This window comes from Mustelus asterias, chromosome 14, assembly GCF_964213995.1.
Source record: "Mustelus asterias chromosome 14, sMusAst1.hap1.1, whole genome shotgun sequence".
Classification (NCBI taxonomy): Eukaryota; Metazoa; Chordata; class Chondrichthyes; order Carcharhiniformes; family Triakidae; genus Mustelus; species Mustelus asterias.
In genome coordinates this window covers 95,821,541-95,845,954 of record NC_135814.1, presented here as the reverse complement: position 1 = coordinate 95,845,954, position 24,414 = coordinate 95,821,541, and the positions used below count along the sequence as shown (strand labels likewise).

Genomic DNA, 24,414 nt, shown 5'->3' with positions numbered 1-24,414 from the left:
GTGAGGAAAATATTATCTTGGTAGTTTAGTTTGAAGTATAAAAATAATTGAGAAGCCTCGGCAGTTTAAATAATTGGTTAAATAAAAATTCATAGGGCTTTCTTTGAGGTAACCTTTTCTCTGACCCCAGTCACCAATTCAAGTGTCTTTTTAGATTGGGGCTTTTGTGTGTAGCCTTCAATTAGATGATCAGATTTCAGACACAGTCAGGGGAACCCAGGCTGCAAAACCACAACAGGCCAACAAAAACCAATCCAGTTAATCTCAACCCGCCAGCTAGATGGCGGCTCCTTGAACTGCTAGAGATTGCTTGCACCCAGAATTGTCACCCAGATTTTAATTTTTATGTTGCACACGTGGACTTGGCTCGAATGTCTTGGCCATGATAACACCTCGTTAACAAACTATGGCCACGACTCGCTCAAATTGCGCATGCCAGCAGGAAAACAGCTGTGCCTGTATGTGTGTGTGTGTGTGTGTGGGGGGGGAATGGTGGGGAAGGGGAGTGGAGAATGCCTCTCATTGATGAGGGGTTGGTGGTGGTTCCTCGACCCTTGGGGTCCAGCACGCCAGGTCCCCGCCTGGGAGGGCCTGTACGAAAGCCAGCCTGCTGCAAATCCTGCTGGGGAAGTGGGTGAAAAGTGAGAGCCATTTGAACCAGGCTTCAAGCCTGCTAGTTACATTTAAAGCAGTGAATTTGAATATATATCAGGTTGCCGCCCGCTATTGGCAGGAACGTAATGGGGGTGGAGCGTGGCAGGCCACAAGCATCGTGACGGGTTTGACTCCCGACAAACCCACTTTTTGCCCGACACCCAATTCACCAGGAGCTAGCAGGCCTGGATAATCCCGCCCCTCCCCCACCTCCCACAATACCTCATCTCTCGAGTCAGAAAATTATGGACCAACTCCAGAGGCGTGAGCACAAAATCTTTGCTGAATCCTCAGTGCGGTATTGAGGGAGGGGCTGCACCGTTCGAGAAACCTGCCCTGATTTTGTGCCCACTTTTGCTGCAAGCCCAAAGGGCCACGGGAGCGTAAAATATCGCCAGAGTAAAAAAAAACCGAGAATCTTTCCAGCTGCCGGCCTTCCCTGCTGGCCTGTCGGTGCGGGCCTGCAGATTCTTTCTGCACAGAGTGACGCACAATGTGGCGGTAAAGTCCGGCTGTGCAGTCGGCAAGCTGTGAAGAGAATGGAAAATTCATCCACCGCCTGCCCTCGAGCAGTCATAGAAGATACTGTGCTGAAGAGAAGCAAGAGAATTAGCCCCAGTGTCCTGGCCAATATTATCCCCCAACCAACACTGATTAAACAGATTAAACTCGTTACTTAACACACTGATGTGTGTGAGAACTTGCTGTGTGCAAAGAATATCGGCACTTTCTACTTTACAACCGTGGCTACACTTTAGAAGGTACTTTACTGGCTGCAAAGCTACTTTGGAATGTCCTGAGGATGTGGAAAGAACTCTGAAAATACAAATCTGTCATTACTCTCCACAATAACAAAGATGGAACACTTCATAGTTTTAAAAATTCATTCATGGGACATGGGTGTCGCTGACTGGCCAGCATTTATTGCCTGAGGGCAGTTGAGAGTCAACCACGTTGCTGTGGCACTGGAGTCACTTGTAGGCCAGACCAGGTAAGGATGGCAGATTCCCTTCCCTAAAGGACATGAGTGAACCAGATGGGTTTTTCCGACAATCGACAATGGTTTCACGGTCATCAGTAGATTCTTAATTCCAGTTTTATTTATTTTTTATTGAATTCAAATTCCACCATCTGCCGTGGCAGGATTTGAACCCGGGTCCTCAGAACATTAGCTGATTAATAGTCTAGCGATAATACCACCAGGCCATCACCTCCCCTATGAGATGGGCGAAAAAACAGAGGAAGTAGCTGTAACAAACAGCTCAAACAGGCAAATATCCTGGGCAGCAGCAGGATCAATCAATCTAGTAATGCACAAGTTACATATCCATGGTTGAACTAACAAGGCTTTATAGTTTGGGTGTAAAGGTTGGATGAACACCAAAGGTCAAAACGTCCTTCAAACCGACTGGAAATGCTACAACTCTTCACTTGCAGTCTCGGCAGTCTGAGCTAAAAGGAACTCAGTTTATTATCTTGATAATAGCTGATGACTGGCTGGACTCAATTTATTTTCCCCTGAGAGAGAGAGCAATGTTACAAAGTGAATGGTGAAACAATGTCCAGGAGTACTGCTGATAAGCTGTTTGATCATCTTTATCTGAAATGCCATTACTGGGTGTGTTCTGTTCAGGGTGTAATAAATTGAGTTAATCTTTGATGGAGTGAACACTTTCACAGCACATAGACAAACGTGTTGCCCTGAAGGTACAGGGTCCATTAACAAATCGGAGACTTCACGCACGCAAAAGCCTGAATCTAAAACAAATCTGAAATGGCGAATGAAGAGGAAGAGATTAAATAGGCCCCATGATTAATCTGTGTACGCTCCCACACTGCCTGTGAATACAGTTCTCGAGACTTACAGCAACAACTTGACTTTAAAAGTGGCCTGCACATAGTAAAAGCGCCTCACGAGCGTGTTTTACCCCAATCCCCGAGGAGATATTAGGACAGGGTCCAAAAGCTTGGCCAAAGTGGTAGGTGTTAAGGAGGGTGTTGAGGGAGGGAAAGGTAGAGAGGTTTAGGGAGGGGATCCCAGAGCTCGGGGCTAAGGCAGTTTAAGGCATGGCCGCCAATCGCGAAGAGATGAAAATCAGCGGAGCTCAAAAGGTTGGAATTGGAGGGCTGCAGGGATATTGGGCAGTTGTAGGGATAAAGGAGATTCCGGCAATAGAGAGGGGCAAGAGATTTGAACACAAGGATGAGAGTTTCAGTTTGGAGGTGTTGGGTGGAGTCAGAGAATTGGCACCTATTTATTGGTAGATGGCTACAAGAGTGGGTGCACCAAGGACAGGGCGTCTGGAAGGTAAAAGCAATAGGAACAGGCTGTGACTGGAGTCACTTGCTTTCATTTCCAATTGGACTTGCTGTTAGCAATCGAGCAGCGTGTGTGTGGTGTGTGTGAGTGTGCATGTGAGTGTGTGTGAGTGTGTGGTGTGAGTGTGTGTGAGTGTGTGTGAGTGTGTGGTGTGAGTGTGTGTGAGTGTGCATGTGTGTGTGTGCCAAACCTGGTAATCACTCTGACATCGTGTTTGGTAATATTGGACTCACTTTCACCTTTGGAATGTTATTTTGGTGGAGTTTGCTGTCTGAAGGAAATAGAGCGTGGGATACTGTGCAGCACCACAGCTGAATCAGAGGCACCATTCATCTCACTTCAAGTGCTGGCACTTTACCATGGTTATGAGTTCAATGGCTTCTAACTCATTAAAACTGGGTCCAGATCCAACGAGTTCATGGTCTGTTTAACGTTCTTAATGGGCTGGTGAAGGTGTCCCAAGAACGCTCTCCCGAGGGGGCTTTGATCACCTGGTAATGTTACCAGGGCAGCTCACCTTGAAAGGAACACGTTTGCCATTAAAAATTGCCTTGTGGCCCTTTCACCTTTTTGGCAATTCTCACAATCGCTTGAAATTAAGGCACCTTGTTCAGGACATTCAAGAAAATCGGGCAAACGTAGCGAGTAAAGGTGCTGCCCAAGCTAGTACTGGGCCATACTCACCAGAACTACCTCAGATCAACTCTCGGCCTGTGCTTGGAGACAAAAACCTCTGCACTCAGGAAGTATTCAATGGACGCGCACAAAGCTTGGTCGCATTTGTGCCTCTGAGTCTGAAGATTTTGGGTTCAAGCTTCACTGTCAAATGCTAGTGTGTAGTTTGGGCTGACACTTCAGTGCAGTATTGAGGGAATGCAGCCTTACCCGATGAGTTGTCAAACCCCTGTTCAGACGGAAGTTTAAGATCCTTCAGCACTACCCACAGAGAAGAAGAGAGTTCTCCCCTAATCCTAACCAACACCCATTCTATCGTTGGTCATCGTGAGGCTTTGCTCCAAGCAATATGCTTGCACGAGTAACGTTCTATGGTCTCTGCCTGCTGTCTACGATCAAGTCTATTCACACTTAGACGTACCTCTGTGCTGTGGTGGTTATGGCATCAATAACTTCCATAATCCTGTGCAAGGCGGAGTCTGTCCCAATAGTCATGTCGGTCCCACAGAAGTCATTGTCAATCGATCCCACCATCCCAACAATGTTGAGGTGGGAAAACTGCTGGGAAACTTCTTCTGTGATTTGACCTGAAGGACAAACAGGAAATAAGCCCGGGTTCTTTTTAAAAAATGTTTAGCCAATGACATGTGGTCACATAACCATTTGCAGTTACTGTTTATTCAGCAGAGCTAACAGTTACTAACTCGGTAACTCTGTGGAGTTCCTGGTTATTCCACAAGGTAAGGATTACTCACGGTGTAAATGGGGCTCCTGGTTATGCAACACAGTACATATCTTTAGTCAACAGGGCAAAACCCCCAGTTTTTAGCCAGAAAATGGAAGGATAAATAATATCCTTCCTGCAACCCTGGCTGAAATGTGTGTGTGTTGGAGGGAGGTCGATACAGGATTGGGCTCAGTTAGGATGTCCCCTGTGGGCGAATTGCCCCTCAAGAGACTCATTCATCCTTATGGAGTTTGGATGTTCTCCCCGTGTCTGCGTGGGTTTCCTCCGGGTGCTCCGGTTTCCTCCCACAGTCCAAAGATGTGCGGGTTATGATAAATTGCCCCTTAGTCTCCCAGGATGTGTAGGTTAGATGGATTAGCCATGGGAAATGTGTGAGGTTATGAGTTAAGATGTGGGAGAGAGGACCCTGGGTAAGATACTCTTGGCAGGGAGTCGGTGCTGACCCGTGGGCCAAATGGCCTCTTCTGCACTGTAGGGATTCTATGATCACTTGAAGGGGATAGCCAAGGGAAGACTGTAGCCCAGCAAGGAATCAATACCTTCAGGAAAATAAGTCAAGGAATTGATGGAAACGCCAAACAATAGTTGAATAACTAGGAACTCCTACACAGTGAGTAATGCTTACCCTGCTGAATATCGGTATATGGTGCTCACAGATATTAACAGGACTTCACTTGCACAATATCCTTTCGTTAACATCTTGGAAAGGAGTGTTCCTCTCAGTAATTCTGCTCTCACTTGCAGTAGGCTTCCCACCACGCAGCTGTTCCCAGACAGCTGTCCTTTGGCTATGCCCTTCCAAACAAGGCTGCTCATTCCAGGTTTTGGGTTTCCTCACTGCTGCTGCGATCAGGCAGCATTTAGGATATATCGTCTCGCACTGGCACAACCCAGAAAGGTAAGAGATGAGAGGGGGACTGTACAAGTGCTGATGTTTCATTTGTGAACACCAACAGGCCATTGGACTGCAGAGTCCTTCAGCCCCCCACCCCCAAACCAATCCGGTCCTCATCCAACACAGAATCCCTACAGTGCAGAAGGAGGCCATTCAGCCCATTGAGTCTGCACCGACCACAATCCCCCCCAGGCCCTATCCCCACAACCCCATGCATTTACCCTATCTAGTCCCTCTGACACTAAGGGGCAATTTAGCACGGCCAATCCACCTAACCCGCACATCTTTGGACTGTGGGAGGAAACCGGAGCACCCGGAGGAAACCCACGCAGACACGGGGAGAACGTGCAGACTCTACACAGACAGTGACCCAAACCGGGAATCGAACCCAGGTCCCAGTGCTAACCACTGTGCCACATGCGATATTCTCCGCCACAAACCCGAGTGCAAGCAAGAGTCTTCAAGTGATTAGAAAATAAACTGAAAACACTTGCATGAGAAAGGGGAATATCTATGGTGCATGAGAAGCATCCAGGAAAAGTGGGAATTAGATTAGTATATAGCTGATGAGGAAAATGGTCGGCTTCTGTGCAGTCACTGAATAATGATCAGGAGCAGGAATTCAGGCCCCAAGACCCTGAGAGTAACTGCTTCAGAGTAACAACCTCAGCGCAGATCCTGTGCACTTTGTGGGTTACGAGGTTCATTCCTACCAACTCGCCAAGAGGACTACATTGACGGGACGTTCAAGACGTACTTTTATAGACATGTTTTTGTATCTTTTTATCCAATCTTTCAGAGTGGTGAGAATGTGGAAATTGCGACCAGTTGGGACAGGGCAGTACAGGAGGGTGAGAGTAATAGGTGAGGATGTTAAGAGTGAAATGGTGTGGGTTAGGAGGAGGCTTGTGTGAAGCGTAAGCACTAGAATGGCCTGTTTGAGTAAAGTGTTTCAGAGATTCGGAATTTCCTGGGCTCCCCTATAGAGCTACATTGACGGTTACATTACTCACCAGGAATTGGTGCAAATTTGACTCCCTAAAATTGCCAAGAATGTCTGATAAAATATTAACCGTGTGTCGTTATTGCACCCTTATTCCAATATATGGACTTTGAGTTATAAGGAGAGGCTGGATAGGCTGGGATTTCTTCCCTGGAGCATAGGAGGCTTAGGGGTGACCTTATAGAGGTCTATAAAATAATGAGGGGCATAGATAAGTCAATGTCTTTTCCCATAGGTAGGGGAGTCTAAAACTGGAGGGCATAGGTTTAAGGTGAGAGCTACAAAAGGGTCCAGAGGGGCAATTCTTTCCACACAGAGGGTGGTGAGTGGAATGAGCTGCCAGAGGCAGCAGTAGAAGTGGGTACAATTCTGTCTTTTAAAAAGTATTTAGACGGTTATATGGGTAAGATGGGTACAGAGGGATATGGGCCAAACGCGGGCAGTTGGGACTAGCTTAGTGGTAAAAAAAAAAGGGCGCCATGGCCAAGTTGGGCCGAAGGGCCTGTTTCCATGCTATATGATTCTATATATTCTGTAGGTGCTTGTGGGAGGAGTAGGTTGACCCATTAAGGCACTTACCCTCTTCGACAAGACTGGCCAGCAGGTCGCTCCACTCGGTCCGGAAGATGTTGGCGCCGGTTAGACTGCCATCTCCCCCGATCACGCACAGGTTGTTGATGCCATGCTTCACCAGGTTGTACGCTGCTGCCTGGCGACCTTCACGAGTGCGGAAACTCTTGCATCGGGCACTGCCAATGATCGTTCCACCCTGCTCAGCAGATGGAGAGAAAGGTTCCCATGACAACAGTGGGCCACAGCTGCCGTATTAAAAGTCTCAAACACTTGCAGAAGGTGCATCGGAAGCTGATCAGATTCATGCAAAATGAAAAAAGGAGGTGCAACAAGATGCTCTGGTTCCAGACGATGGTTCTCCATGACCTGAAATTACCGTGGGTCATTCCAGATTTCTGCATTTCCAACTTCGGCAGCTTAAGCAGCTGATATGGGATCCTCATGGATCGAGGGGAAAGTTTGTTCGGGATACTCCCTAACTTCTAATTTCCTCAACCTATATTAGAGCATCTCTGCATCTACCTGCTCATTCTTATTCACCTTCTTCTCTTTAACAAACAGCAATCTTAAATACACTTGAAATACTTTTAATTTTTACATTAAATATTTAAGGATGTATCTTCCTAGATGACCTTCCATTTCATACTCTCAAACTCTGTCCTTTTTACAAAGGAACTTAGGGGATTAGGAGCGGGATTAGGCCATTCGGCTCTTCGCGCCTGCTCCGCCGTTCAATCAGATCATGGCTGATCTCTCCCTGGTCTCAAATCCACCTCCCCACCTGTTCCCCGTTTCTCTTTAACCTGTTTTGTAAATCTGAAATATATCTATCTCCTTCTTGAAACCATTCAGTGATTCAGACTCCACTGTGCTATGGGGCAGCAAGTTCTGCCCTCTCAATGTCAACAAAATGAAGGAGATAGTCATCGACTTCAGGAAGCGTAGTGGAGGACATGGCCCTGCCTACATCAATGGGGACGAAGTAGAAATGGTCGAGAGCTTCAGGTTTTTAAGTGTCCAGATCACCAACAACCTGTCCTGGTCCCTCCATGCGGACGCTATAATTAAGAAAGCCCACCAACGCCTCTACTTTCTCCCAGAAGACTAAAGAAATTTGGCATGTCCGCTACGACTCTCACCAGCTTTTACAGATGCACCATAGAAAGCATTCTTTGCGGATGTATCACAGCTTGGTATGGCTCCTGCTCTGCCCAACTCCGCATGAAACTACAAAGGGTCGTGAACGAAGCCCAGTCCATCATTCAAACCAGCCTCCCATCCATTGACTCTGTCTACACTTCCCGCTGCCTCGGCAAAGCAGCCAGCATAATTAAGGACCCCACGTACCCCGGACATTCTCTCTTCCATCTTCTTCCGTTGGGAAAAAGATATGTACCAACCGACTCAAGAGCAGCTTCTTCTCTGCTGCTGCCAGACTTTTGAATGGACTTACCTTGCATTAAGTTGATCTTTCTCTACACCCTAGCTATGACTGTAACACTATATTCTGCACTCTCTCGTTTCCTTCTCTATGTACGGTATGCTGTCTGTACAGCACGCAAGAAACAATACTTTTCACCGTATACTAATACAATGTGAGAATAATAAATCAAATCAAAGGAGTAGTTCCTCCTCATCTCAGTTTTAAGTCTACCGCCTCTCAACCTGTGACCTCTTGTTCTAGATTGCCCCATAAGAGGAAACATTTGGTCGACATTTACTTTAACAATCCCTTTTAGTATTTTATATACCTCGATCAGATCCTCTCTCATCCTTCTAAACCCCAGCGATTATAAGCCCAAACTGCTCAATCTCTCCTCATACGACAACGCCTTCATCCCCGGAATCAATCTGGTGACCCTCCTCTGAACTGCCTCCAATGCCACCGCATCCATCCTCAAATAAGGAGACCAAAACTGGACACAGAACTCCAGATGTGGTCTCACCAACACCCTATACAACTGCAACAACACTTCTCTACTTTTATACTCCAGTCCTTTAGCGATAAATGCCAACATCCCATTTGCCTTCTTTCCCCCTTCTCTCTCTATCCATCGCGCCTTCTCGCTCTAAATTCCTTCCTTTTTCATTTCCTGTGTCTGTCCTTTCTCTCTCCTCTTCCTTTGCTGCCTGGCTGGCTATGACAATTGCAGTGTTGGGTCAGACTAATAATAACCACTGCATTCCGCCCCCCACTATTCGATTAATTAACCAAAGCCTCAGAAGTTCACTCTTATTTTCACCAATGGTCACATCAGGACAATACTTTTGCGCTCTTAAATGAAGGGGAGAGAAGGCGAAGGCAGGTTTTTCGCTAACAGGCTGGTTATTTTTGACAGAGAGCAGCAGATTTTATTCACTCTCCATGAAGTGCCATATTTTGCAGGCACCATCCAAGCTGGTTCAAACTGGACACTACATGCCGTGCAGTCCATATGGCTCCTTTAAATGGATACAGGCAAAGACTTCAAAGCTTTTCAGATACGCCAACCCCGAACCAGCATTCCCACAGAGACAACTCATCAGCATGGAGCGAGGATCAGATGTCCATCCACAATCCACTTCAGAACACAAACACAGCGTCAGCCAGGTCCTGGAGATGCCCACGGATCGAGCTCTCAGCTGTTCAATCAGAAACTATTTCAAACACTCTGCAGCAAAAGCAATTCCGTTCACCATCCCGTCTGCTGCAATGGGTTTCTCCAGCTAAATCGCTGAATTAGTACGCGGCAATGACTCCTTACTGAAATTAAGGTCACGGAGTGATCCGTAGCTATGGAAAGTGCCTGAATTATTTTAGCTTCTTATTTGGAATGTTTTTGCGAAAGGACATTGGATGCCATTCTGTGGTGGACAGAGCTACCGCATTATGAATTGTACAGCGATTTGCACTCAGTTAACAGAAGCATGCAATCAAAAACCCAGCCTCGGTCTTACGGCTTCTCCAGCAAGAGTGGGGCTGGATTGCAGCCACATTTAAGACATGTCATACAAGCAGCGTCAGCCCTGCCCCAACCAACCCTGCAATGGCACAAAGCAACCAATGCCTGAAAACGGAACAACCTTACCCCACAAACCGAACTCCCTCACTACAAGGGAGAATGACCCAATTTCATTAAGGCAACCTAAGGCAGAGATGGATTACAAGATGTACAGAAAGAAGGTGAGATACATAAGAGGGCAAACACACACACACACACTCGTGTGCGCAAACACACTCGCGCATGTGCACACACACACATACACAAAGCACACACACACAAACAAGAGCACTCAATTCCAGCTTTGGGTGGCACAGTGGTTAGCACTGCTGCCTCACAGCGCCAGGGATTCTGGCCTTCGGTGACTGTCTGTGTGGAATTTGCATGTTCTCCCCGTGTCTGCGTGGGTTTTCTCCGGGTGCTCCGGTTTCCTCCCACACTCCAAAGATGTGCGGGTTAGGTGGATTGGCCAAACTAAATTGCCCCTTCGTGTCCCAAGATGTGTAGGGTAGATGGGTTGGCTATGGGAAATGTGCAGGGTTACGGGGATAGGACCTCGATAAGTTACTCTGTCAGAGGATTGGTGCAGACTCAGTGGGCCGAATGGCAGGGATTCTATGAGTACTCAAAGGGAGATCCAACCACTCAAACCATCTAACTCCTGAATTGAGGTTCAGTGTCAACCCTTGACCAGATGTTTCTCCAACTCCCCTCACCATTTGTTGCGGGAAATTCACCAACTGGCAAGTAGAGATACACCACGTTAATCGTGAATACTCCAACGTCTATCGCTAGTCGTGCCACCCAACGGCCACCGTGCCCATCACGGGCTGTGCCACACAATAACACTTCATTTCAGTGGAAGGATTAGATTACTGGAGAATGTTGTACAGATTGTTCTAGTGACATCATCCCTAAACATGGCTAGGACATAGGCCCACAAGGCCTACAGCAGCTTGATTATGTTTCTTCCCCCACATTTTCCTTCGAGGCGCAAGCTGCCATTGCAAAGATCTAATATTAGAGTATTGTGGTCATACAATTCTCCAACATGGTGAGCTCCTGGTCTCAGTTGGCTGGCTGGCTAGGGGAAGGCAGTGGCGTAGTGATATTGTCGCTGGACTAGTGATCCAGAGACCCAGCGTCATGCTCTGGGGACCCAGATTCAAATCCCACCAAGGCGGATGGTGAAATTTGAATTCACAAAAAAAATAATCTGGAATTTAAAGTCTAACAGTGACCATGAAACCATTGTCGATTGTCGTAAAAACCCATCTGGTTCACTCATGTCCTTTAGGGAAGGGAATCTGCTGTCTTTACCCGGTCTGGCCTACATGTGGCTCCAGAGCCACAGCGATGTAATTGACTTTTAATTGCCCTCAGGGATAGGCAATAAATTCTGGTCCAGCCAGGGATGCCCACATCCCATGGGTGAGTAAAACAAAGTGGAGATAGATAACTTACCGGGGAGATTGCAGTTGACATGCGGGAATGGAGCCCAGCAGGGCATCCGTGCTCATACCTCTTTAATGCCTGGTTCAAACTTGACACTGATACAGGCTAAATTTTATGCTTTACCACTCACGGTGAAGAAGAGTCCTCAGAGGGCCTTCCTGCCAAGACTGGTGGACATGCCCTGAGGGGCAAAACACGACTTGATTTTGAATCTGGGTTTCAAATATCATGGGCCAAGTGTTGCGGATACGGTGCTGCTTTCCATTGCAGAGGTTAAAAGTGACCGATGAATAAATACCCAAAACGTCTTCTAAATCAGGGCGCAAAGCTTGAAGAGGAATAGAACAAAGAGAAGCCTACAACTTACCAGTTGGATGATATTTGAGACACTGTCCCAGTCTGCCAACTTCAAGAATTCTGAGCCACCGACCAGCCCTTCGTAACCCTGCAAAAGGAAAGACAAGCCCGTCACAACTTGGACCATCTGTCATCTCGGTTCAGCTTCAACTGGAGAATTGTGTCCAATTCTCAATACCGCACCTTAGAAAGAATGCAAAAGCTTTAGAGTGGGCGCAAGAAAGGTTTACGAGAATGTTTCCAGGGATGAGGGGCTTCAGTTATGTGGAGAGACCGGATAAACCTTTGCTGCCTCAGAGCTCACAACTCCAGAATCTCATCTCAGACCCACTGTGAGTTGCATCCCGAAGTCTGGGAAGCCCTGGGCTAGACAGTCGGGAATTTAAGAGCGTTTGTTTGCACCAAGAGCTGACCCAAGAGAATGAGTTAAGGGAGTAAGGATCAAAAGTGGGAGGTGCGTCAGAGAAGGAGATCTGGGAATTATAATGGATAGCTGGTCAAAACCATCAACCCAAAGCTTAGCTGCAACTAAAAGCAACGGCAAATAACATCATGGGTGACATTCGCAGAGGAATTGCTGGCAAATATGAGGGGCTTACACTTATTGTATTAGACACTGGCTAAACTCACATGGAGTGCTTAGTGGCCTCATCATTAGGAAGGGTTAAAACAGTGATCTAGAGGGGACAAAGATTTAAAAAAGCCAAGATGATTCCAGAGATCAGGAATTTGTTGTCAGGGAGGTGTCAAGCTGACTGAATGAAGTTTTCAAATCTATGGAGGCATTAGAATATTGACCTATCAAAGTTCAAATGTCAGGGAGTGCAAGCTAAATAAAAAACGTGGAAATCAGGAATAAGGAAGAACATGCTTGTCGATGGCACCTTTCAAGCCCTCAGCACCTCCTAATGCATTTAACAGCGACGAGTTTGTTTAAGTGTAGTCACTATGATACAGGTAAATTTGGGATACTGTTCTTGATGGCTATCTTGGAAAAGCCTGAGTGTCTTTGCTTAATGATGGAATCAAGCTTGGTTGCTTATGATCTTCACAGAGACATGTTGGTACTTGCGATCCAGGTTCGGAATGAAAGACAGTCATTTGGTCAGGATGGTGGAGGGTGACTGACAACCCAGGAAACTCCACCCTCACGATGAAGAATAGCAACCAAGAGAGAGTGGTCAGGATCAGAAAATCTGCTCCAACTGCGTGTTTAACCTTTAGTCGAGAGGGATCTGGAAGTGACTCTCCTATCCGATTTAAATAGCCCTGTAATCACCTTCTACAGGTAAAATACCTCAAGACAGCTCACCCATACTCTGCACCGCAAACAAAGACAGTCAGATAGGCATTAGATAGCAAAAAGGCACTAACCTCGCACACAAAATAAACATCAGCTCCAACATAGATCCCCATCCGCACCACTGCTCGCACTGCAGCATTCATACCTGTTGATTACAATATCCACAATTAGAGCAAAAAGGTGAAGAGATTTATTCAATTTATTGTCACATCTATTGGGATACTGTGAAAAGTATTGTTTCTTGCGCGCTATACAGACAAAGCATACCGTTCATAGAGAAGGAGAGGGTGCAGAATGTAGTGTTACAGTCATAGCTAGGGTGTAGAGAAAGATCAACTTAGTGCGCGGTAGGTCCATTCAAAAGTCTGATGGCAGCAGGGAAGAAGCTGTTCTTGAGTCGGTTGGTACGTGACCTCAGACTTTTGTATCTTTTTCCCGACGGAAGAAGGTGGAAGAGAGAATGTCCGGGGTGCGTGGGGTCCTTGATTATGCTGGCTGCTTTCCTGAGGCAGCGGGAAGTGTAGACAGAGTCAATGGATGGGAGATTAAGCTTCGTTCACGACCCTTCATAGTTTCTTGCGCTCTTGGACAGAGCAGGAGCCTTACCATTTAATGGAAGTGTTGAAATTGAGAGGGATTGAGATACAGTAGAAACTATTTTCACTGGCAGGAGGGTTGGTAACCAGAGGACGCAGTTTTATGAAAGTTGGTATAAGGAGCGTGGGGAGAATTTTTCTTTTGTGTAACCAATTATTATTGAATGGAATGCACTGCCTGAAAGGCTAGTGACAGCGGGATCAATAACATTCAAAACAGAATTGGAGAAATACTTAAAAGGGGGAAAAACTTCCAGGTTGCGGGAAAAAGGGCAGGAATTAGGTTAAAGTAGCTCTTTCACAGAGCCAGACTAGGCAAGAGGGGCTGAATGGTTTGCTTCTGTGCTATACAGGCATTGACTATTATGCTCAGTGTCAGTACAATATCACAAAACACATTTCAGCCAATGGGCGATATTTTCCTAAAATTGCACAGAAGGCTGGATCAGGCAAGAAAAGCTGTGTGAAACTCGCTGGCTTCACAGACATTTGATCAAACAGCACTCTGACTTTTAAATTCCTGGCGAGGATCACACAGCCAGCTGGGGGGGTGGGGCCTAAACTCACCAGCAAAGCTGGGATTCAGAGATCAGGGCGCCGTTTTTAAAGGGCACCCCAATCTCCAAGTAAAGCACCTCCACCCCCCACGAACATCGGGACCCCAGCAAACATAGGAACACCCCCAACCCTGCATGCAAGGGGTAAACCACCACCAAAGGGTCAGGGTACCGCCCTTCCCCTTCACAGCAGGCAAGCATCACAGTGCCCCGATCTCTGTTGGCATCAAGGCACCCCTGCCAACCTCAATGCAGGCATACACACACACACACACATTGGGGAACCTCTGCCCCCCAATGGGGCTACAGAGGGCCTGCCCCTCAGTGCCAGGGTGCCAAGGGGCAGTGCATGTCCCTCACCACCTGGGGGCCATATTCACCACTCCTCCCTTGGGGTGATCATCACAATTGGTTTTTGTTTGCGAGGAAGGGAAGGATTGAACGCAGCCAAAATAAACAGCGTTAAGCTGAATACTGATATTAAACTTAATTCAAATTCATGGAAAACAGGTTCACGTTCTGGATGCGAACCAGATTGCGTTGCCGACAGGAGTCGGGGAAGATCTCAAATCAAGATCCCACCACTGCAAATCCGGTTAGGACCCTCCCGCAAGATTTAGTGACCATAATGGGATTTGCACCTGCAGTGAATGGGCTCTGAGAATCGCACCCACTGTTATTAATTCATGGTGTCAGATTGTAAGACCAGACTCGACCCTGTTAGTATTTCACCTGATCTTACACAACTCAAACTGCTCTCTCCAGACAGCTTCAGTACACTGTTAACAATTGTGAAAAGCATACTGCAGTGAGGAGGGAAAGGAAGGTTCACATTTAGACAGCGCTTTAAGGCAGTGTTCCCAACATACAAGCACTGCAGACAAGCAAAATGACGGTTAAGGAGGGAAACACTGCAATTTCTGCCCACAGCAAAATCCCACAAACCGCAATCCAATGTTCTGGTTTTGTTGGCTGAGGGAAGAATGTCAGTCACGGTGCAGGGGCAACAGGATGCAGGGGCAACACCCTACTCATCTTCCAATAGTACCACGGGATCTTCAATATTCACATGACTGTCAGTAAGCAAGCTTCAGTTTGACATTGCATCCCAAGGGCAACTCTTCCAATATCACAGTACTTCAAAACAGACTGCCAACCCAGATTATGTGTGGTTATATAAAACAGGGGGTAATAAGATAGTGTGCGGTAAATGTCTGGTCATGATCTGTGGAGACCAACAGAGCAGGGACTGGATTGATTATTCTGGGCTTGACATTTGATTTCACAGGTCACAAGGACACTGTCCAAGAATTTGACATTTATCATTGTTAATGAAATCTTGTGACAACTCTACAGGTGCAAACCATCAGTGCTTTGCTTTGTCAGTGTTTGCAGTCAAAAAGCATTGTAACTATCCAACCCTCACCCAACCCAAAGTCCTGCACACATTCTTGGTGACACAGTGGTCAGCGGTGCTGCCTCAGTGCCAGGGAACCGGGTTCAATTCCAACCTCGGGTCACCGAGTTTGCACATCCTCCCCGTGTCTGCGTGGGTTTCCTCCAGGTGCTCTGGTTTCCTCCCACACTCCAAAAGATGTGCGGGTTAGGTTGACTGGCCATGCTAAATTGCCCCGTCGTGTCAGGGGGATTAGCAGGGTAATTATGTGGGGTTGCAGGGATAGGGCTTGGGTGGGATTGTTGTCGGTGCAGGCTCGATGGGCTGAATGGCCTCCTTCTGCACTGTAGAGATTCCATGGATTCCATGATAAACAGGAGGTGATAATTCTTCCATTAGCGCTGGGAGTGGCACAGAAAGAAGACTCATTTCAGTGTAGTAGTCACCATATGGTAACCAGTCCTTCAGTAAGAATGCATTTAATTAGAAGGAAGCCATCAATGAAAGTTCAAGAGATGCAAAGAAAAGGGTCAGTTGCGATGGGACAATTTCCAGAAATTGGCCAGATTTCACCTCCCAGCATTCCACAGGGCCTCGGACCTGGATTTAAAAAGAAAACTTTGAACAAGACGGACACAATGAAGTGTCTTCCTGAATATACTAGCCACGAGATAGCAGAAACCCTCAGACCACACAATGATATACACTGATCCAAAATTTAAATGATTTGTTGCTACCATTGAACTCCTGTGGCCAAACTGCAGAACTGGAAGTTGTACTTAGAAGCTATTCTGGGTTCCAGGATATGCACCCACATTCCTTAGAAATGCTAATCCCCAACACTGTTTCATTGGAGCAGAACTCATTCACCAATCTGGCGATGCTGATAAACCACAATCTTCCTCATCAACATGCTTCATATGTTAATGGACTGATCACGAAACTGGGATGTGAGATTGTTGCAAGATGGTACAATTAAAAATGAGAGGAGCTTGTGGCAATTATTGTGCACTATAGGAAAGGTGCATTAAGGGACAGAGACTTGTAAGAAGGAGGCCATTCAGCCCATCGAGTCTGCACTGACCACAATCCCAACCAGGCCCTATCCCCACAGCCCCATGCATTTTACCCTAGCTAGTCCCCCTGACACTAAGGGGCAATTTAGCATGGCCAATCAACCTAACCCGCACATCTTTGGAGTGTGGGAGGAAACCGGAGCATCCAGAGGAAACCCATGCAGACACGGGGAGAACGTGCAAACCCCACACAGACAGTCACCCAAGGCCGGAATTGAACCCGGGTCCCTGGCGCTGTGAGGCAGCAGTGTTAACCACTGTGCTGCCCCAATCATCGCACACATGGGAACGCATTCCTCTGAAGGATCAACAGGGTGGGTGTAGTTTGGAAGTTAAGGGAATAGTGCTTGTAAGTAGTGATTTAACTTGGAAGGAAGCTGGGTACAGAAGTTTGTAGGTTTTCAGATGGTGCCGATATTTGTAAGTTACTTCAGTACAATAAACTGTTAACAGTGATGTAAACCGACCTGGATGGGTTCAGGTTGGTCTTCAAAGGTGCAAGAGGGAGAATCATAGAATCCCTACAATGCAGAAGGAGGCCATTCCACCCATCAAGTCTACACCAACCACAATCCCATCCAGACCCTATACCCACGATCCTACATATTTACCCTGCCACTAGGGTCAATTTACCATGGCCAATCAACCTAATCTGCACATCCTTGGAGTGTGGGCGGAAACCGGAGCACCCGGAGGAAACCCACGCAGACACGGGGAGAACATGCAAACCTCCCACACACAGTGACCCAAGCGGGAATCGAGCCCAGGTCCCTGGCGCTGTGAGGCAGCAGTGCTAACCACTGTGCCACCTTGAGTTCACCACTCAGATAAGAGTAGTTGCAGTTGTGCTGTAGTTTTCTATGTTTCTATATTTAATAGAATGGAGGGTTATAGGTAGGCCTAAAAGGTAGGGATATGTTCGGCACAACTTGTGGGGCCGAAGGGCCTGTTTTGTGCTGTAGTTTTCTATGTTTCTAAGATGTAATGGGAGAATGCATGGCAGTGATAGGGAAATAAACTGAATGGAATAATAGGAAGGGAAATGGATGGCAACAGAAGGGAGAATCGATGGTATTGACGGTTATGGGAAGAGGATAAAAGTGCCCTGAAAGAGGTGAGGAGCTCTGGAGCGAGAAAGTGCCAAGTTCAAATTAGTAAGTGAACGAAGGGATGAAACAGTGTGAGTGTGTGTGTGAGTGTGTTGTGTGAGTGTGTGTCAGTGTGTGTGTGTGTGTGAGAGAGAGTCAGTGTGTGTGTGTGTGAGAGAGTGTGTCAGTGTGTGTGTGTGTGAGAGAGTGTGTCAGTGTGTGTGTGTGAGTGTGTGAGAGAGTGTGTCAGTGTGTGTGAGTGTGTGTGTGAGAGAGTGTGTGAGTGTATAGAGTATCATCTAGTGTATTATTTTTTATTTCTTTACTTGTCCCATTACTGCTCCCTTTATTCACTTAGTCAGACCAGCACCCAAACCCGCAATCGTTTATTCATCCCCACTGTTACGATGCCAGGGAAATTCAGCCCATTAGAGAGTCATAGACGCATACAGCACATTATTTATTTACTTATTTTATTTAATTAATCAATCAATCATTAACTCTCATTTCTCTCCCCACAGACCCTGCCTGATCTGCTAAGTATTTCCAGCATGTTCTCTTCTATTTTTCTCACAAGTTTCTAGCATCCGCAGTATTTCATTTTTGGAGGAGAGCGCGTACTGTGAGTCGATTGAAGAGAGCAGATGGAGGATGTCAGAACTGGGAGGATTAGAGAAGTGTGACCCTAACAGGATGTCGTGCTGGATTTCTGTGAACTGGGTTCACAGTGAATAAAGTGGCTTCGTGGCCATGATGGGATATGAGACTGGGTCTGCTGAGATAACGTTTGGGCAAGAGACAACTTAGTTGGCCTGTTTTCAATCCAAATGCTACATTTTAAACCATTAATCACATCAGGCAGGATGCACCATATGAATCTAAAATGTCCCTGGACACTTCTCACATGATTCCACTAAACTTGTGCCTTAAAAACAGATTTTCATATAATTCAAAGTTAAAGCCATTACATCACAGAAGAAGGCCATTTGGCCCACTGAGTCATGCTGGCTCTCCATAGAGCACTCCACTCAGTCCCACTCCTCCACTTATGCCTGTATGTGATTTTGAATATAATTTTAAAATGGGAACCGAGGTCAAGCTGGTGAAGGAGAAACAAGAACACAATAAGACTACTTGGGCCTTGTGACAGATGTGGATGGCTGATTTTATTAGGATTGGATACCTCAGATATATGATTCACTATTAAAAATCTCATACCTTGATACTTTTCAATTATTATTGTCTGGTTATTATCTGAATATTATCTGCTGCATAAAAGACTGATCCAGAAGGTGAGATCACAGGGGATTGGGGGTAGAGTACTAGATTGGACTGAGGATTGGCTGACTGACGGGAAACAGAGGGTCGGGATAAATGGGTCTTTCTCTGGCTGGCAAAATGTAACCAGCGAGGTGAGATTTCTAGCGAGGTGACGCAGGGCTCTGTCCTTGGACCTAACTATCCACATAAATTGTCTGCAAGCAGGGGCAGAGTGTAACACAACACAATTTGCGGATGACACTAAAATAGGCGGGAAAGCAGGGAGTGAAGAGGATATAGAGATTTTACAGACAGATATCTCAGCTCGGAGAATGAGCCAAAATTTGGCAGATGGAGTTTAATGTGGATAAGCGTGAGGTTATCCATTTTGGAAGAAAAAATAGGAAGGCAAATTATTACCCAAATGGAAGGCAGATTCAAAATGCATCATGGCAGAGGGATCTGGGTGTCCGTGTTCATGAATCACAGAAAGTCGGTGTGCAGGGGCAGCACGTAATAAAAAAGGCAAATGGGATGTTGCTATTTATTGCAGAGGAACTGGAGTATAAAAGTAGTGAAGTGTTGTTAAATTTGTATTGTTGGTGGGACCACATCTGGAGTTCTGTGTCCAGTTTTGGTCTCCTTATTTGAGGAAGGATGTGGTGGCATTGGAGGCAGTTCCGAGGAGGTTCACTAGATTGATTCTGGGGATGAAGGGGTTGACGTATGAGGAGAGATTAGACAGTTTGGGTTTATGCTCGCTGGAGTTTAGAAGGATGAGAGGGGATCTGATCGAGGGATATAAAATACTAAAAGGGACTGATAAAATAAATATAGACCAAATGTTTCCTCTTGTGGGGCAATCTCGAACAAGAGGTCACAGGTATGGGTTGAGAGGCGGTAGATTTAAAACTGAGATGAGGAGGAACTACTACTCACAGAGGGCGGTGAATTTGTGGAACTCGCTGCCCCATAGCGCGGTGGAGTTTGAATAATTGGATGGTTTCAAGAAGGAAATAGATAAATTTCTGATTTTAAAAAAGGGATAAGGGGATATGGGGAACGGGTGGATTTGAGACCAGGGAGAGATCAGCCATGATCTGATTGAATGGCGGAGCAGGCTCGAAGGGCTGAATTTACCTACTCCTGCTCCTAATTCCAATGTTCCTATGAACCCATTAAGACATTTCCCACCTGGCCATACACTTTGGCACTGTACTGCTTAGATGACAGCCATATATGTAATATTTTAAGGAGGTCATGAAGAAATGTTTTGTAGGGGAATTTATATAAAAGGATGAGTGCTTTTTGAATGGCTAAGGCTCTGTTAGGATTGAAAAAAGGGTCAAGGCTTTGGTCCTCCAGATCGTAATAGCATGTCCAATGGATTCTCCAACAAGGGTTAAACACTAACTCGACTGTCACTGGCAGTGCTGGCATTGATGAGAACTATTTGAACAGATTAAATAAAAGGTGGAAGACATGGAAGTCCCTGGGTGATATTTTCTATATTCCAAATCCTCTCCTATACGTTATGCTGTTATATATGGTGTTAAACTTACTGATTAGATGACACCAAAGGCTGGATTTTGCAGCATGTCTGAAGGCAGGAAGGTTTGTAAAATGCAGCACATGGCCTGCTCACTGCCTTCCTGTCCACTCCTGACCTGTCCCCAGTTTGCAGGGAGACGATGGAGGTCTCAGATGGCCAGCCTGCCTGCCCGTCCTTGGGCATATTGAGGACCTTAAGTGGCCAATTAATGAGCCACAAGCTCATTAACGAGCTGGTGCAGGGCAAAGATAGCACACAAGAAACAATACCTTTCACTGTATACTAATACACGTGACAACAGTAAATCAAAGCAAATCAAAGGAATCCCCTGTGACCATTGGAGGCAGTTAGAAGTCTCACAACACCAGGTTAAAGTCCAACAGGTTTATTTGGTAGCAAAAGCCACTAGCTTTCGGAGCGCTGCCCCTTCGTCAGGTGAGTGGGAGTTCTGTTCACAAACAGGGCATATAGAGACACAAACTCAATTTACAGAATAATGGTTGCAATGTGAGTCTTGACTCACATCATGACTATCATTGGAGGCAACACCCTCCACCAGTGTCATATCCTATCTTGAATGCTCCTCTTCCCTGGCCTCTCAAACTGCGCCCCCCCCACTAAACCCCTCACTGGGTCTGCCAGCCAGTCTTGTACAAAACCCCAGACCTCCCTGAAGTCTGGCCTCCATATCCGCCTGCTTATCGGAGAGGGACTGTAATCTCAGCGGTGGCCACCACTCGAACCTGCTGCAGCTGGGATGACAGAGCTGGCAGCCAATTATAGTGGGGACTCAGGTTTTTCTTTTAGAATCATAGAATTCCTACAGTGCAGAAGGAGGCCATTCGGTCCATCGCGTCTGCACCGACCACGATCCCAACCAACCCCTATCTCCGTAACCCCACATATTTACTCTGCTAATCCCCTGACACGAGGGTCATTTTACCATGGCCAATCAACCTAACCCGCACCATCTTTGGAGTGCGGGAGGAAACCGGAGCACCCGGAGGAAACCCATGCAGACACGGGGAGAACGTGCAAACTCCACAGAGACAGTGACCCGAAGCCGCAACTGAACCCAGGTCCCTGGCTGTGAGGCAGCTGTGCTAAACACTGTGTCACCCTGCTGCCCCACTTTTTATTTTATTTTTTAAATGTGTTACTTAAAGTTACAAAGCCAGTGCGCAGACTGGACTGGGCAAACCCAAATCCACCTCCTTGTTTGATCCAAAATCCAGATTCAAACTGAATCCAATTCACGGTGCCCACAAGAGAGACAAACAAGATCCAAGCTGACAAGATAAGGCATTGCATCCCATTCTGGGCTTGATCTTAGCCAAACCCAGTCTCGCCCTGAGCTAGTCAAGTGCACAATAGCTGTGGGACAGCCAGCTTTTTGGTGGACAGGTGCCCGACCAGTTTCAGTCGGAGTGGGAGGCAGTGGAAAGGGATGGTTGGGAACAGGGAGTATGGCAACCTGTAAATTCTAGCCCCAACGTTTTAAAACTTATTGACCCAGGAGGTAGATTTCCAAATTATGTTCCACACAACCCTTTCTCCAACTTTTCATGCAAATCTCCTTTAAAGTTAAAGTTTATTTACTCGTCACAAGTAGGCTTACATTAACACTGCAATGAAGTTACTGTGAAAATCCCCTAGTCGTCACATTCCGGCACCTGTTCGGGTACACTGAGGGAGAATTTAGCACGGCCAATCCACCTAACCAGCACATTTTTTGGATCGTGGGAGGAAACTGGAGCACCCGGAGGAAACCCACGCAGACACGGGGAGAATGTGCATACTCCACACAGACAGTGACCCGAGCCGGGAATCGAACCCGGGTCCCTGGCGCTGTGAGGCAGCAGTGCTAACCACTAACCTATCCATTCCTATCCAAACTGCTTCCCTCTTGGGGTTGTGTCAAGAATTATGTGACAGCAGATTACCATGACAACTGCTAAACTTATAGCACTAATTGCCGCTGCCTAATGTATCACTGCAAAACACTCGCTTTTACCCAAACTAACATTTGAAAAATTACTGAAACACAAAAACCGTTTCCGTGGCCTCATCCAGTGACACGGTGGAGAAAAAAAATGATCCGAATGAAAGTAATGAACCACAGCAGTGTGAAAGTAGGGCATGAATAACTGAATTTAATGCTTCATTTGCATCACATTGTAGCCCAGGCCACGGATTTAGTTTTGCCTGGGGGGTAAATCAACCTCTCATGTTGCTCACAAGAGCCTTTTTACCATTAACTGAAACATAAAAATTTGTCAAAAGACAGAGAAGGTCGTGACCAATTTGCACAATTTCAAATGACCTGGATTTAAAATTGAATACACTGGGGCACAGGGAGTAACTGTGGTGTTATCTGCAGCTTAGATAAAAGCCCCCATGTCCCAGAGACAAAAGGTCATGCGTTAAAGTTCCACTCTCGTGTTCTGCACACAAAATCCAGGCTGACACTCCCACTGCAGCACCGAGGGAGCACTGCAATGGCGGACGTGCCACCCTTTTTACTCAGATGTTAAAGCAAGGCTCCTTCTCATGTAGATGTAAAAAAAACCCCCACTGCACCCCATATTCAGAGAGCAGCAGGGGAATTCACCCTGGTGCTCTGGCTTCTTACATGCACCTCTAAATAACCTCTAAAAAAGCTGATTCCTCTGTCACAATCTCATTACTGCTTGTGGCAGCATTTTGCAAATTGTATGCTGTGCTCCTAACGTGTTAAAAGTGTTTAATTGACTCGACAGTGCTTTGGAACGTCTTGAGGTTGTGAAGGGTGCTTTGCCTCGGAACATCAAAGATAGGAGCAGGAGGAGGCCATTCGGCCCTTCGAGCCTGCTCTGTCATTCATTATGATCATGCCTAAACATCCAACTCAATAGCCTAATCCTGCTTTCATCCCATAACCTTTGATCCCATTCACCCCATTAGAAACAAAGATGCAGGTCTTTTTCATTCTTTAGGGTGGAATCTAATGAGGACAGCGAAGGGCCCTATGCCTGGCAGCATTCCTAGCAAACTGATCACCAGGAGCCCCAAGGGAAATACTTCCCAAATTGGCAACAATGATAAGGGAAAGGGTGAGGATATGAAGATGTTTAGAAGGTAGGTCACCTCTATCTAGTTCAGTGAATCTTTTGAGCAGGTCACAGATGTAATGGATAAGAGGTGTCTATCATAGAATCCCTACAGTGCAGGAGGCCACTTGGCCCATCGAGACCGCGCCAACAACAATCTCACCCAGGCCCTATTCCCACAACCCCACATATTTACCCTGCTAATCCCCCTGACACTAGGGTCAACTTAGCATACCCAATCAACCTAACCCACACATCTTTGGAGTGTGGGAGGAAACCGGAGCACCCGGAGGAAACCCACGTGCAAACTCCACATAGACAGTGACCCAAGCCGGGAATCGAACCCAGGTCCCTGGTGCTGTGAGACAGCAGTGCTAACCACTGTGCCATCGTGTTGCCCCTATCAAGGTTATCTGTATGGACTTTGCAAAATGACAAGGGGTGTTTAGAACTCTCCAAAATTTTCCAAAAAGGATATGGATGTCGGGACAATCGACCATAGGTGAGCTTTCTACGTTGGAACAGTGACTACTCCACAAAATGTATTGCATTGCTTTGCCCCAAGGTTATGAAAAGCGCTATATATATTTTTTCCTTCTGCAGCAAGTGTGAAATAAGTGCGACACGTGATTTACCACATTAGCAGACTCATCAATAACCACTCTCAGAATGTCGACATCTTAGAAGTTTCTGGAAAGCTTGCTCAAAAGACGTACAGGTCAACCCAAGGTTAAACTCAGAATTTATGCCACAATGCTCGCACACTTGCCAGCTCATTTCACAGCAGGTTTAGCTGGGAAAAGTTTAAAGGAGGGTCAGATATGCAACAGACTGAA

General features: G+C 46.5%; 1 protein-coding gene across 1 annotated transcript in view; it reads right to left on the bottom strand.

The window, feature by feature from the left end:
* The window catches only part of LOC144503879 (ATP-dependent 6-phosphofructokinase, liver type-like), a 71,592-nt gene that overhangs the window by 41,697 nt on the left and 5,481 nt on the right, over positions 1 to 24,414 (bottom strand). The window contains exons 2-5 of the mRNA XM_078228906.1: positions 13,036 to 13,109; positions 11,672 to 11,749; positions 6,875 to 7,064; positions 4,071 to 4,236 (exon numbers count right to left, since the gene is read on the bottom strand). Coding sequence (XP_078085032.1) covers positions 4,071 to 4,236; positions 6,875 to 7,064; positions 11,672 to 11,749; positions 13,036 to 13,109 — 508 coding nt within the window. The remainder of the gene's footprint in view (positions 1 to 4,070; positions 4,237 to 6,874; positions 7,065 to 11,671; positions 11,750 to 13,035; positions 13,110 to 24,414) is intronic.